The sequence below is a fragment of the Netta rufina genome (assembly GCF_964035555.1).
Source record: "Netta rufina genome assembly, chromosome: 2".
NCBI classification, from domain to species: domain Eukaryota; kingdom Metazoa; phylum Chordata; class Aves; order Anseriformes; family Anatidae; genus Netta; species Netta rufina.
This window is the reverse complement of record NC_140124.1, coordinates 60,849,620-60,863,125: the sequence shown is the minus strand read 5'-3', so window position 1 is coordinate 60,863,125 and position 13,506 is coordinate 60,849,620. Positions and strand designations below refer to the sequence as shown.

Genomic DNA, 13,506 nt, shown 5'->3' with positions numbered 1-13,506 from the left:
CTAGGTTTTAAAGTTTTGTTTTCTATTTAACAAAATTATGTCAATAAAAAAGGAGAAAACATCCTTTCGTGTTCTCTGCTGGATTATTTTTCCGCTCGTAAATTCTAACATAAGTTCCTTCTGGCTTACTCAGCGCAAGGATATCCATCCAAATTGAGAACATAAAGGTTACTGACATCCTGTAATTTGCTGTAGCAACATAAATCAGACTTTCTAGCAGCAAGCTGAGCATAATTTGAATAAGAATCAGCTACTCGTTGTATACAATTTCCTACCCATGTGCCAACAGTAGCTGTAGATTCACTATAAAAATGCTTCAGAATGTCAAAAAAATGATCTAAAAGTGTGGGCTAATACAATTTTTCCCTAGCACAATGTAGGCACTCTTCTCCATAACAGAACATTATACCCCACAACAACAAACTTGCTGCAATTTTTATTTCCTCAATATCTCAGACTGTTGGGAGTGAATGAACACAAGTACTGCCAAATTAAAAATCTATCAGTGTGAAACACTGGCCAGGGTATTAAGTAAATAAAGTAATGATGAGAAAGTTGTTGTTTGTAGGAGGCCTTAAGTAGTAACAGGTCACTGAAAAATGAAGGGTTGAGACTCATGATCAAATGCACAAATCTTGGTAGGTTACCATACATCAGGTAGAGACAGTAGCTGCTTGTGGTTGTACTCTTACACTGGGAAAACACTGGTTGTGACACCCTAACTATATTTTGTAGCATCAAGTAAGTTAAACAATGTGTGAAGAACACACAAATGTAGAGTTAGGAAGGCTAAGCCACCCAACCTGTTAAGTGACAGTAATCTACTCATGAAACCATATCCACCTCATGACTTGGACAAACTTTGCACTTGCATGGGCTGTCTCATTCATGGCTGGAATCTCCACTTCTTTTTCGAATGAGAAGATTCTCATGAGACACTCCTCATTAGAGAGCTTGACATTTTGAAACATTAGAGCTTGTTTTCTCCATATTTAAGAGGTCACAGAAATAGTAATGGGAAGGGTATGGTATTTACATTTCATGATCTGTGTAAGTATTTTATTCCTGACACAAGAAACACTGAATCTCATTACCAAACTGGAAGATACTTTGGGGGAAATAATGCCCTTTAGAAATCTGTCAGAAAATCTTACGAAAACAAACAAACAAACAAAAAATACTTTGTAAACCAACTGTGGTGCTAATTGGTGCTCTGTTTACTGCACATCTAAGTATATCTTTGCTTATGAATAACATATTTTGCTAAGTGAAATGTAGCCTCTGATACTTGAGGGACGATAAAACATTTTAGCCTCAATAACATCTGAGTAACAGGAGAAAGTATTGAATTGTATATTATTGAACTGCACCTTTTACTTGTGAAACTAACAAAAAGTGTAGATATGGAAGCACTGGGCTCCCAAAAGCACTAAAAATGTGGAAACTTTCAGGAATTTATAAGGACCTGAGAGGTGATCTGTTCTTTTGGTCTCTTTCCTTTAAAAGTAAATAAATAAATATCTCTGAATTCACTACATTCAGCAAATCAGGAAAGCGGGAAAAGACTGAGAAGTTCTGTATTCATGTCAGGCACACTTGAACCTCTTGTGCCATAACTGCCAGACCTTTCTGAAAACCAATCCTAAAGACCTCCACTCCTTTAACAGAAGAAAATCAGCTTATGCCAGTGAAGAAGGTGATCCTATGACTTTTCTGTTGAAAACCTCATTTGAGAACCTTCTCATTATATCTCCAAATGGAGGAAGACACAGCATATCCATGAACACCAGCTTTTTTCCCGTTGGTGCCTTCCCCTCAGAAGTCTGTGGTATTTGATATTTTGTAGTAAGCCACCTGTAAAAATAATTTCCCTGAAAGTATGACTGCTCTCCTGAGAATAGATTAGGTCTGGGAGTCAACCGGATGGGCAGGCACCCACCCTAATGGCACTTGGGGCATAAATCAGCTGAATGGGGATGGCTGTTAGAAGAACGAAGAGCCATAAGCCCATCCTTTCTGCTGCTTCTGAACACCACTTACTTTCTTCTTATCATACACTTGCCTCCGTTAAGTGTTGAGATTCAAATCTTGTATTTGTGATTAAGGCAAAGCCCATGAAATTTTAACATTCTGCATGAGTCAAGCCCGTCACTACTGAACTTAAATTTTACCAAGAATCTAATCAAATCAGGTTACCCAGGGGCAGGAGTGTGAGGAATGGAAACAGAAGCCTTTTTGGTGACATAGTAATTGTTAATGATAATACTCAGCCCTGCAATACCTTACCATACTCCAAACATCATTCCTAATGCTGTGCCTTTCTTTTTTTCCCTTCTTCTTCTTCTCTGGTACAACCTCAACTCTAACCAAATAGACACAAGCTTCATTTGCAGTGAATGCATGGAGTCCTGGACTCAGTATTTTTCAGTTCATGAGAATACTGGTCTTTCAGAGTTTTTCTATCCTGAAACAGTAGAAAAAGTTGAAATACAAAAATATTGGTGAACAAAATACACACAAATTTAAGTAAGTTCAAGGTTAAATTATATTTCCCTATGGTAGCCCATTGCTTCACGGAGCTATAGGTATATATAACAGTGTTAGGTCAGAGGTTGGACTCAGTGATCTTGGAGGTCTCTTCCAACCTAGATGATTCTGTGATAACAACAGTTTCTGCCATAAATCACACTCATGTGGTAAGCTACACCTCCCCTGAGGATGTAGCATTATCAAATTCCCATGATGTACCAAGTAATTTGATCAGAAAGCTATCCGGACACATGATGGAAAATGTTATCCTTCAAAGAATACCCTGGAACTGAACAGAGAACTGTTCTCATGAGACATTGGATCATAAGCAAGGCATGTCAGTTAATACTGACTAGTTGTGAAAGAGTGTTTTGATGCAGGTCAACAAAATAAAATAAAATAAATTATTTGGTTGACATCAGCCAAAGAAAAATAATTTGTTCTGAATTTTTAAGGGGTCATGATTTTCCTAAAGAAAATTTCAATATTGCAGACATTATATCTCCTTTTGGAGAACTCAGGGAACAAATGATTAAGGAATAGTGTGACCAAAACTTAAAAAAAAAAAAAAAAAAAAAAAAAAAGAATTCAAACAGTGAAGAATATTCTCTTCTATAGAGTCTTCTAAATACAAAAATAAAAGTAACACGCTCAGGTAAAGTATTACCACATCAGTTTATAACAATTAACTACCTCATTGTGTTGCTTGATTTTTGGTGAATCTTGGAATGCATGAATATATCAGGAGAAGGGTCTAGTCATTTAATTTGGTAATCTGAGGATTTAAAAACCAAATTTTGAAAGCAAAGAAAAATCTGGAATTATTCATTTGACTCTATTATCTGCCAATCATCTATGATTTGAAAGCATCTAGCAGCCCCAATGCAAATGGAAAACCAGCTATTCTGATTCTGTATGACTGCAACCTGAGGTACAGTTCCTGCCATACCTTGAAAGGACAAGACAGCCTGCTCTTGTGTAGAGGGAGGATCATTGAAGATGATCCTTTTAAAAGACTCCTTTTTATCAAGCAGGGGAACCACAGCACACGTAATTCACCTTATTTGCCCAAGGCCATGCAGGAAGCCTGGGGCAGAGCAAGCAGAGGGTCCCAGGTCTCCTACCATTCAGTTCAGTTTTTAACCTGAAGGTAAGCAAAGATGACTCAGAAGTATTTAGCTCTTTGCTGAAAAGTGCAACAAACAGGCTTCTTTTCCTTCAGGTTCATCTGAAGCCACTGGGATCACCAGCTCAAGGGGCTGCCTTGCTCTCCATGACAGTCAGGAAGAGCTGATCTTCAATGCAGCTCAGGCAGACAAAGCAGGATATGTTCTTGTTGAAATACTCTCATACAGATTCAATGGTGCAGTCATGATTTGCACAGTGAAAAGACATGGAAACGGTACGGCAATCAGAGATCTTTACACTCAAAACTTTAGAAATCTAATTTTGACATATATAATACAAAATACATGGATTTGAAAGGCTTCTCTGATTTTTGTTATACTACAGAGCAACAGAGTTGTTTTAAGACTGTCAATCTTTGCTCAGCTGTGACCCTGAAAGCTCATCACTGTTGCACTGAAGATTAAAATCTCCAATAAACCAGTACGTTTTCCCCACATCAACCTTCTAGGCTCCCTTTACGGGCAAAGAGTAGGGGACCACCACAGAAGTTCTGCTACATTAGGAGGAAGAGAGAATGAGCTGTTTGTAGATGCTTTTCTTTGTAGACCAAAAAAGCAGCCTGCCCTGAGACTAATCACAGAGCTTTGCGATAGCTAGTGAGTCAATCCTGGGTGTGATGTATTTTAACGAGTAGCACATTCATCCAACTACAAGTACAAAGAGTAGAACAAAGATGAAGTGTGAGGGAAATAAAATCAGATTTTGCAACACATGGTAATTTTTCCCCATCCAATGAAGGGGAAGGAAGCGAATTGCAATCACTATTGTTATAACAAGAATCATTTTAAGTATCTGATACTTATAAGCCTTTGAAATAACTTAGATTTTTAGCTGTAGTTAGCAATTTGTCTTTGCATAACAGAGTTGATACACCAGGTAATTTATTTTTTGTTACTGTATAGAAGACCTCAAAACTAATAAAACAAATAAAAAGCCTTGAATAAATACTGAAAGGTTAGCAGAGGATGGGATGTACAGTATTAAATGTGCTCACAAGTCCTTTGGCCCTGTGGCAGAGAAAGTCTAGAGCCTAGTCTACTTGCTGTAGTAGACTACAGATTCCTCACAAATTCCTTTCAGTTGAAGAACTTCAACTACATAAGAATGGTGAGAAAATACTGAGCTGAAGGAAGAACAGTGATGACAGAGTACAGAAAACCTCATACCCTGAGCACAGATGCAGCTGAGAGCAGCCAATCCTGTTGCTGCAATTGATCAAAGAAAAACAAACAAACAAACAAATAAATAACAACAACAACAAAATTGCCCACAGTGAGAGTCATCTGCTGTTATTTGGGGTAAAGGTAAATGGGAAAAAGTAGTCAAAATGAGTCCAGAGATAGCTTTTCCTTTCGCCTTCTAGATCAATGTATATGCCTCTCTGCCAGACAGTTGAAAAGAGGATCACCGAGGTGAAAAGTCTGTCTTGCCTCAGAAAAGGATGCAGAAGAGTCCTCACATATCTCCTGCGCCCCTTACCCCCTGCAATGCATTGGCAAACCAGTACCTAAAGCAGGAAGAATGAAATTCCCTCCACATCCTTTGGCACCAGAGAATTTTTCTTACCTGAGGACCCCAGGTAAGCCCTACTGTGAGGAAATGGAGCCTCCCTCCTGCCACAGAAGCTGCCTGGAGAAATGCAGCAGAAGGAGGTCACAGAAAAGATAGTATTGCTTTTGGGGAGCAACAGGAGAGAGTGAGGCAAAAGAGCCATTTTCTTGTGTTAGAATGGCTTACAGAAGAGGAGATGCAATGACACACCTTCTTGTGGCTAGATATCAAAGTTTAGAGCTAGTTTAATTGAAATTAGCTTGTTTCCCAGCTGAGTAATCCATTGGCCTGATTCTCCATTGCCTGATGACTTGCTCAGCCATTTACAGCAGGGCACAAAGAGGGTAAGATGCTACAATGGGATTGAACTGTAAATGACACAACATGAAGGGCAATAAAGAGTTTGGCCCCAGATGTGGGAAGTACAGAGGTAACTTCCATTACATTTAATTAGTGTTATCACCATTAATTTCCTGTGCATAGACAGAAGAAGACATCCTTTTGATTTCAAATTAATTAACACATAATGATTAATCTGATAGGGTACATCTTTTCAGACAAGAGTGTCCTCTTGATCACAGTTTGGGTGCCAGCACCACTCATCATCTGTGTGTTTTAATTTCTAACTGCTCTCCAGAAGCAAATTTAGCTCTGCAAATCTGTCGATGGAATGAATGACTGGCTGGTTTCCATGTTCTGTGTGTTTTGTTCATTTGATAACACACTGAGAACATCTTGGAAATCTCTTTTTTCTTTTTTTTTTTCCCCCCCTCTCTTCCTCCCCTCTGAGGAGGTTTCAAGGTAGAAATTGAGGAATCTGCAACAGCGAGCAATTTATACCAGCTCTTAACTAGAGAATGTAAGAAATAAAGTTTCTAAAATTGAAAAACACATAAACAGTTTATGGCAGGTTCCCAGACAGATTTGTCTCACTTCAGTTGCCAGAATTTAACAGAACCATTCTCCTTGCCATCAACTACAGTAAAGTGTGTTTGTTTCACTGAAACAGGATCTTGAACTTCATCAGCTTCGCACCACGTTCCTCACACTGCATGTTACCTACCAGATACTGCTATTAATATTACTCTTCCCTTTCCATTTGTCAAGTGATTACTCAATCACACTTTTTTAATATTTATCCACTTTCTTTAGATGGTTATGAATGCAAACAGCTCCATATCCAGGTGCAGCAATACTTGAGTAGACAGCTGATAGTTAACTTTAATATTGAGAAATACGCAAGTAAACTTGTAGTTCTAGAGATATAAATTAAGAGGTAGCAGCAAATCTCAGATACTTCAGTTAAGAAGGATTTTAAATGTCCAAGACATTCCATTTCTATTCAGAAGAGTATTTTAGCATATTTGCAGGTTGTTTAGGTATGACAGCAGCACACTAAGTATATTTTTACAGCACAAAATGAATAAGGAAAACATAATGCTTTTTTTTCAGAAGCCAAATCCAGGATGAGAAGTGTCTATATTATTGACTCTATGAACTCAAATATACAATTTCTGAATAAATCACTGAAGGGATGGGACAGGGATGGGGACAGGGAAAGGGAAGTTCCTAATTATTGTTTCGAAGTCTTTTATATGATACAGTTGTGTTAGGCATTCTGGCTCAGCTATGCTTTTCATGGCAGCTCCTTCAGAGAGAAAAGAAAGCTCATGGTATGTATCTACCTATCTTTGCTCCAGTAAACAAGAAGAGAGGTGCAGTTATTGCAGTGCCCTCAGGCAGGAACATGTGTCATTTCTTTTCTGCAGTATTCACTCTTTTCAGTTGCCATTTCTGTGGACAAACCGCTGCTTGAAGACTGAAGACTCTTGTTTTCTCTCTGTCCTACTTAGAAACAAATGGCGATGACAAAAGTCTTTTCAGTGTTTAACTTGAGCACCTGACTTTAGACAGCTAAATGAAGTTGAAGTCCCCTTTTCCCTGCCCATCAACCTGTGAGCCGTTAAGTGCAGTGAAATCATAGCTGGTGTAGGAAGACACTCATTTACTTTGTCTCCATTTGCATTGAAAGCAAGGAAAGAATTCAGTCTGATGTTCAAAGCAACCCTGGAACACCCATGGGAAAACTCACAAGTAAGATTCCCTTAAGTGAAGTTACTCTGGGGAATTAAGCTTTTTTGGAAATGCACCAGGTAGTGTAAGCTGTAATAACACTTCCAGCCTTCTTATATATTGGCAAATTTGGGTACATTTTGTGTAAAGTCTTCGGTACAATTCTTGCTCACAGGCCACAATCTGACTCCTTTCAAAATAGAAGTCCTACTGTTAGTTGAGACAATCAGTGTTGCTCAGTGTGAATAACTTCACTGGAAGTCAATTATATCATCATGTTGCATTTTAATCTCAATGCAATCTCACTCTTGATTGAGAGGAAACATATAACAGATAGTGCTAAATAACAATAGCCAGAACTATTTCTATTTGAAACAACATAAGACTGTGATGAAGAAGGAGAGAAAGAGTTGTATTTTAAGCCTCTCAGATACATAAGGGAAAATGCGTAAATTCAGTGCACAGGTTGTCACAAGCAAGACAACAAAACAACAGTGAAAGCAGTAACAATAGCAACAGTTTTGCAGTACACTCAGCTTGAATCTGGTCCCTTTGCTAAAAATGTTTCCTGGCTGGTCAAGAGAGACAGTCTGTGAAGGTTTGAAAAAATCAAAGCTCTTTATGTCAAGTTCTTTTAACTGGAATTTAAACCAGAAAATTAAATATATATGTATTTCTCACACATATCTTACAGATCAGAAAAGGGGCAAATAAAAGGACTTTTTAAAATTTTTTACAGATTTAAATTTTTAACAAGAAAAAAATGACAAGCTCCAACCTGTATGGCTTGATCCAGTTGTTAGTACAATGGAATAGTTGCAGGCTAGTGCTTCTGCGTCTCTGCTCTGCCACAGACCCAAAGCCTGAAAAACTAGGGGACATGAACTGGTGTTCTTGGCTTGGCTTTCCACCTCCGTTATTTATATATTTATTTATTTTAAGATACCAGGAAGGGCAAGGAGAGGCTGTTTGCCAAGAAAGTGGTGTTTAAGTTGACAGTTCGGATGGATGTTTGTTTGCTTAGCCTCCAGGCGAAGGGAAAGTAGAAATCAGGACCAGTCTAGTTTTTAACAGGAACTCTAGAAAATGACAGGATGGGAAAGGGAGGGTAGAGGAGCAAGAGCAGCAATAACCTAAACAGGAGGGGAAAATAAATAAATAAATTAAAAAAAAAAAAAAAAAAAAAAAAAAACCAGCCACTATTTGTTTTGGTTGCTTCCCTTTCCAAGAAATATATTGCTGTCCCTTTAACTGTGTATGCCTCATTGGCACATGTGCCAGGGGAAGGATTACACTTTACTAAGGAAGTAATGCAAACTTGTCTTCATTTGGTTACCATGGATATGGTACTATGTGAGACAAAGCCTTCCATTTGCATTGCAAACAACCAGGAGTGATGAAGGACACCGAACTTGATATTCTGGCCACAGAGTATCCCTGGTTCTTCCACGTGAATGATCACAAGGAAAACGACCACAGCTCTGGGCCTGCACTTGATACCATGAAAACAAGGGATGGGATGCTGCCTTTCTGATCAGGCAGAAGCAGAATCACACACACCTACAAAACGAATGGTGTTCCTTGTGCTACCTCATGTGAAATAGCTAATGGATATGTATGGCAATCATTTAGCTTTCCAGCTTTTTCCCATGGGGAATGAGAGCTGAATCAATATGTTGGTAAACTGGAGTAAGTGATTTCCACAGATACTGGAATGGAATAGAGAGTGGCTAGGTCATATAATTGCTGGGCTTTTATGCAACAGCTTTTATCTATTTGAGTGTCCTCTTCATTCTGCAGAAGTACTACATAAAGTACCTTAATTTTATACAAAATCCAGTTAAATGAGTGAGAAGAACAGTCCCCTAAACAGACCTAGTGGGAACCAGTGCAGCACAGTTAATAGCAAAGAGGGAAATTGTCTCATTTCCCTAAAACAAATTGCAGATGATTGTTTGTCTATTAGATTGCTAGATTGTCAGTAATTCTTTTTTATTGCTTTAAGATTTGGCAGATATATAGTCACACATCATTTTTATTTCAACTGACATGGAATACAAACAGTATGACCCTGTTTCTATGGATAGAAATGGCCAAATTGCCATCGGTCTGTGTTAAAAAAGAACTGGATCCCAAACAGTGAGCCCAGATCCATGAATTGAGGGTTTTCTCTCCAAGGAAACTTAGCCATGGATTAACTGGAACAATAGATCAGACATTTGGCACAAACACTACTTCCTCTCCGAGCACTGAATGGGGCATCCAGGCACATCTCTGGTGGGGCTGTGGCAGCTATACCACACCAGGATACTCTTTTTGGCTCCCTAGTTCAGGACAGCAGCCTGTGGCCACCAGCACTAGGTAAGCAGCTTTCCTGTGATATAGAGGACACAGACAGATCGCTGTCTGTTCTCACACACCATTCTCTGTGGGTGCGTGTGTGTGTGCACAATTAAGACCACCAATCCCTTAGTGGCCCAACAGAGGGTCCACAAAACAATAGCTGTGCACCAATGCAATCCCAGTCACTTCGGAGGGTTTGTTTCCTGCTGGTGTCAGTGAGCGTGAGCAGAATAAGCCCCAGATGTGTTTGTCTTTTCCCTTTCCACTAAAACAAGCAGCTGGCACCATGCCTAGCCCTGCATGCATTTCTGAAACCGTGCTCTCAGAAAGCTCAAGTCCACTGCTGTTGTGTCCCTGAGCAAACACTGTGAGCAAAGAATGGGAAGCTTTGCAAAAGAGTTTTGTTACCTGCTGCCAACAACCACCAAAGGGACAGAGTCCTTCAGGGAATGTCCTGCTGGGTAGAAGGACGGGGAAGCAGGCAAGTGTTAAACACAGGAATAGTTCCCTGCCATTGAGGTTCCTGTCTGAGCACCATTAGACTTTACATGCATGAGCTTCAGTCTTTTCTTACCTTTTGAGAGCATACAAAAGGGAAATAAGGCCCAAGCCCAAACCCTATTCTTTCTTCCTCCCTCTCCACGCCAGCCTAGGAAGCAGGTCAAGAAGGGAGAGGGAGGAGGGACTTGAAATGGCAGCAAATACCTGGACTGGTAGCTCTGTCCACATGTCTCTGACAGCTCTCCAGGGCTTCCAAGTCCTCGGGCTCCCCTTGAAGTGCTGCAGAGCAGAGAGGACATGTTGCCCTCGCCCATCGTCTGGTCTCAGTACTCTTCCAGATGCACCCTGCAACAGCAACAGGAAAGGCGTGGAAAACCACCGGATCAGCCTGTCTTTTCAGACCAAAGCAGGTGCAAACCCTCACCATACATAGGTCTCCTGAAAAACTGAACTTAGTATTTCACTTACTTTTAGTCCTAGATTCTTGCCTTTCAGGCTCCTTTCATTCCTCTGCACCATAACAGATTAGGAACGGTTTCTTGGTATTTCTTTAAACATTAATGCACTGGCAAGCAAAAATGCAGTGAGGCAGGCTGGATGGCAAATCTCTTGAATGACAAAAGTACTCAGAGTGAATAATCTTGTAAAGCGCTGTTTTCTTTAAAGTCTGAAAATAAGTTTGGGCTTAGCTCTCCAATCAATAGATCTGTTCCCTCTGTGTGTTCAGTCCTCCCTGTTTATTTTGGTTTAAAAAAGAAAATGTTGTTTAAAGTTGTTTTAATTCTATTAATCTTGCATAACTACCACAGGGATGGGAAAACTGGTGTTCTTTCCTCCCCACATCAGCATGACTGCAAATTCTATATGAAAATGCTGAATCTATAAATGGCACATCTCCTGCTATTTCCACTGGTTTCAAGGGAGTTACAGACAGATATCCCAGAAGAGGTAAATGGCCCGCTATTTTTATTTTCAGCATTGTCAAAGCCAGAAATAACTCATCCTGACTCTTACGGTCTTATGGACAAGGCTAAATTTGCAGAACTGGAATTTAGAACAGTTTTTTTTTTTTTTTTTTCTTGATAAAACTGGGATCTTCAAGTCATAAAGGATATAACACTAGTTAAGTGAATCAGCCCTTGCAATGTCATTCTTACAGGGCTCTTTTCAAAGTATAGCATCAGTGTAAATTATTTTTACATTCATTGCTATTTATAACAATAGAATTCAGGAGAGTTCTGGTTCTCACCAGCCCTTATGTTCCTTCTCCATTCTTATATATGAGCTTAGACTTATTTGATTTGAACAACAGTTCACACAGCCAGTACTGATGATGTGATGGATATGCCTTTCACTAGAGTCTCAGTAGCATCATAGCACAAAGAAGCAGGCACTGATTCTGCTTCTTTGCAACTTCTCATTACCAGTTCTGACATACTCAGTGTTACAATGGGTTTGGACAGTATTAGATTAGTCCACAAGCAGCCTGACTGACGTCAGTCAGAAGCCAGCATGCTCACTACACACTAGCATATGGGGAAAGAAATCAGATGAGGCTAACCTCCTCCCTCAGGTGCAAGAAGGAAATCTCAGGCTGAAGGCACTACATGCTCACCAGAATTGCTCTGACTGGTATTTAACCATAATTGTTCCCCTCTTTCTCTTCAGGACAAAGCTTCAACTGGTTTTACTTGCATATGGAAGTAGACACGTTTTGCCCCAGATTACTCCTGATTTACCTGAGAGCCACTTCAGGTCTAGTTCTGAGCCTACAAAATTCAATTGAAAATTACCCACTGAGAACTTGGTTCAAACTTTGTCCACACCAGACTCTGCTAGCCCTCATGAACACTGATTTTACCCATCTGTGTACTGACACAGGAAACCCTGAGGGCAAATGTTTTGCTTTTCTGTGTTGATAAGCATATGCTTTGCATACTAGGGAAAGGTAGGAGTGGGACTGTAAGCACATGCAATATGTTGTAGGCAAGACTTTTTGTCCCTTATGCAAACAGGCATGGCATTTAAACAATTGCTAATCCTATCTCAATGTCTGAGAAAACAAAGTGTGTAGTCAAAAAGTCAATAACTTAATCTGACTTTATACAGACCAGTAAAACTACATGGCTCAATATCTTAGATGCTAGTGTCATTAGACATTCTATATTTAATTACTCAGTGACATAAACTTCAAGCTTCAGCCACTGGTAATGGGGTTGTCCCACACAAATAGGGTAATCCACTGAAGATGGAATTGTTTTTCCCTCTCCATTAGATATACTTGTTATTCTCACGGTAGAATAACAGAAAAGGAATGTTGTCCTCCAAAAATGCTTCTATTGGCATCACCCTTCTGCCAACAGTGCTTAGCTGGGGTAGGCTTACATTACAAATACAGCTTCAGAAAAAGAATAAGGGAAAGTAAATAAGGCTTACCTGTGCCAGTACAGATACTGCATGCTCTAACACTTATTCAGAAGCCAGAAAACAGATAGGTGAGGCTCTCCAGCAGGCTCTCCCGTAACAGCTCAACAGCACTGAAAATCCAAGGCAGCCTTCATTGCTCCTAAAAGAGAGAGGGCAAATATTTGCATAACCTGGGCCGATATTTTCATAATCCCCACCCATTCACACCAAAACCTGTTTTTCAAATACACTTTACTCCGTGTTACATAAGTGTTCTTAAGAACAGATGTGTTCAGGAAGTTTTGCACAGTTGAGATTTTCCTTAAAGCCATGTGGGAAGTTGACGTGGTGCAGAATTTAGGGTCATTGAGATGTGTTGTGAGGGCTGTTGCCCTGCTGATGCCACAAGCAAACCTGGATGTGCACAGAGTTGTACATGAACACAAAACATCCTGGGCAGTCTTTGCAGTGAGGCTAACACAGGCTGGGAAGAGGTCCCAACAGCATCTAAAACTGGCCTGGCTTAGCATGGTCAGCCCACACCATCTCCTATAGGTGTGAAGGTTCAGATGCCCCTGGGAAGCCAACCTACCCCAGGGCAGTTGTCAGTCCAGTGTCAGGGGATGGTGGCAGCCGCAGAGTTCATCAGAGAAATAAAAATTCCTGGTGCCTTCATGACCCATGGAAATGGCACAGTGCTCTCCAACTTCAATCCCAAGAACAAACAAGATTTTTAAAACAAACAGACAAGCTAACAAAAACAAACTGAGCACTTGAAATCTAATGAAAATAACACAGCCAAAGCCTACAAAGCTGCTCTCATCAGACTTGAAAAAAGTAAATAAACAGCCTGACAAACAATAAATCCAACCTTGCAAAACTACTTTCAGCAGCACAATATTACCAAATGCACAA

At 39.9% G+C, this 13,506-nt stretch overlaps 1 protein-coding gene across 1 annotated transcript in view; it reads right to left on the bottom strand.

The window, feature by feature from the left end:
• The window catches only part of ITPRID1 (ITPR interacting domain containing 1), a gene marked incomplete at both ends in the record, with an annotated part of 46,620 nt that extends 34,570 nt beyond the window's left edge, over positions 1-12,050 (bottom strand). Inside the window, 3 exons of the mRNA XM_084281625.1 lie at positions 10,390-10,530; positions 11,925-11,954; positions 12,047-12,050. Of these exons, the coding sequence (XP_084137751.1) occupies positions 10,390-10,530; positions 11,925-11,954; positions 12,047-12,050 (175 nt within the window). The remainder of the gene's footprint in view (positions 1-10,389; positions 10,531-11,924; positions 11,955-12,046) is intronic.
• Between the last annotated feature and the right edge of the window lie 1,456 nt (positions 12,051-13,506).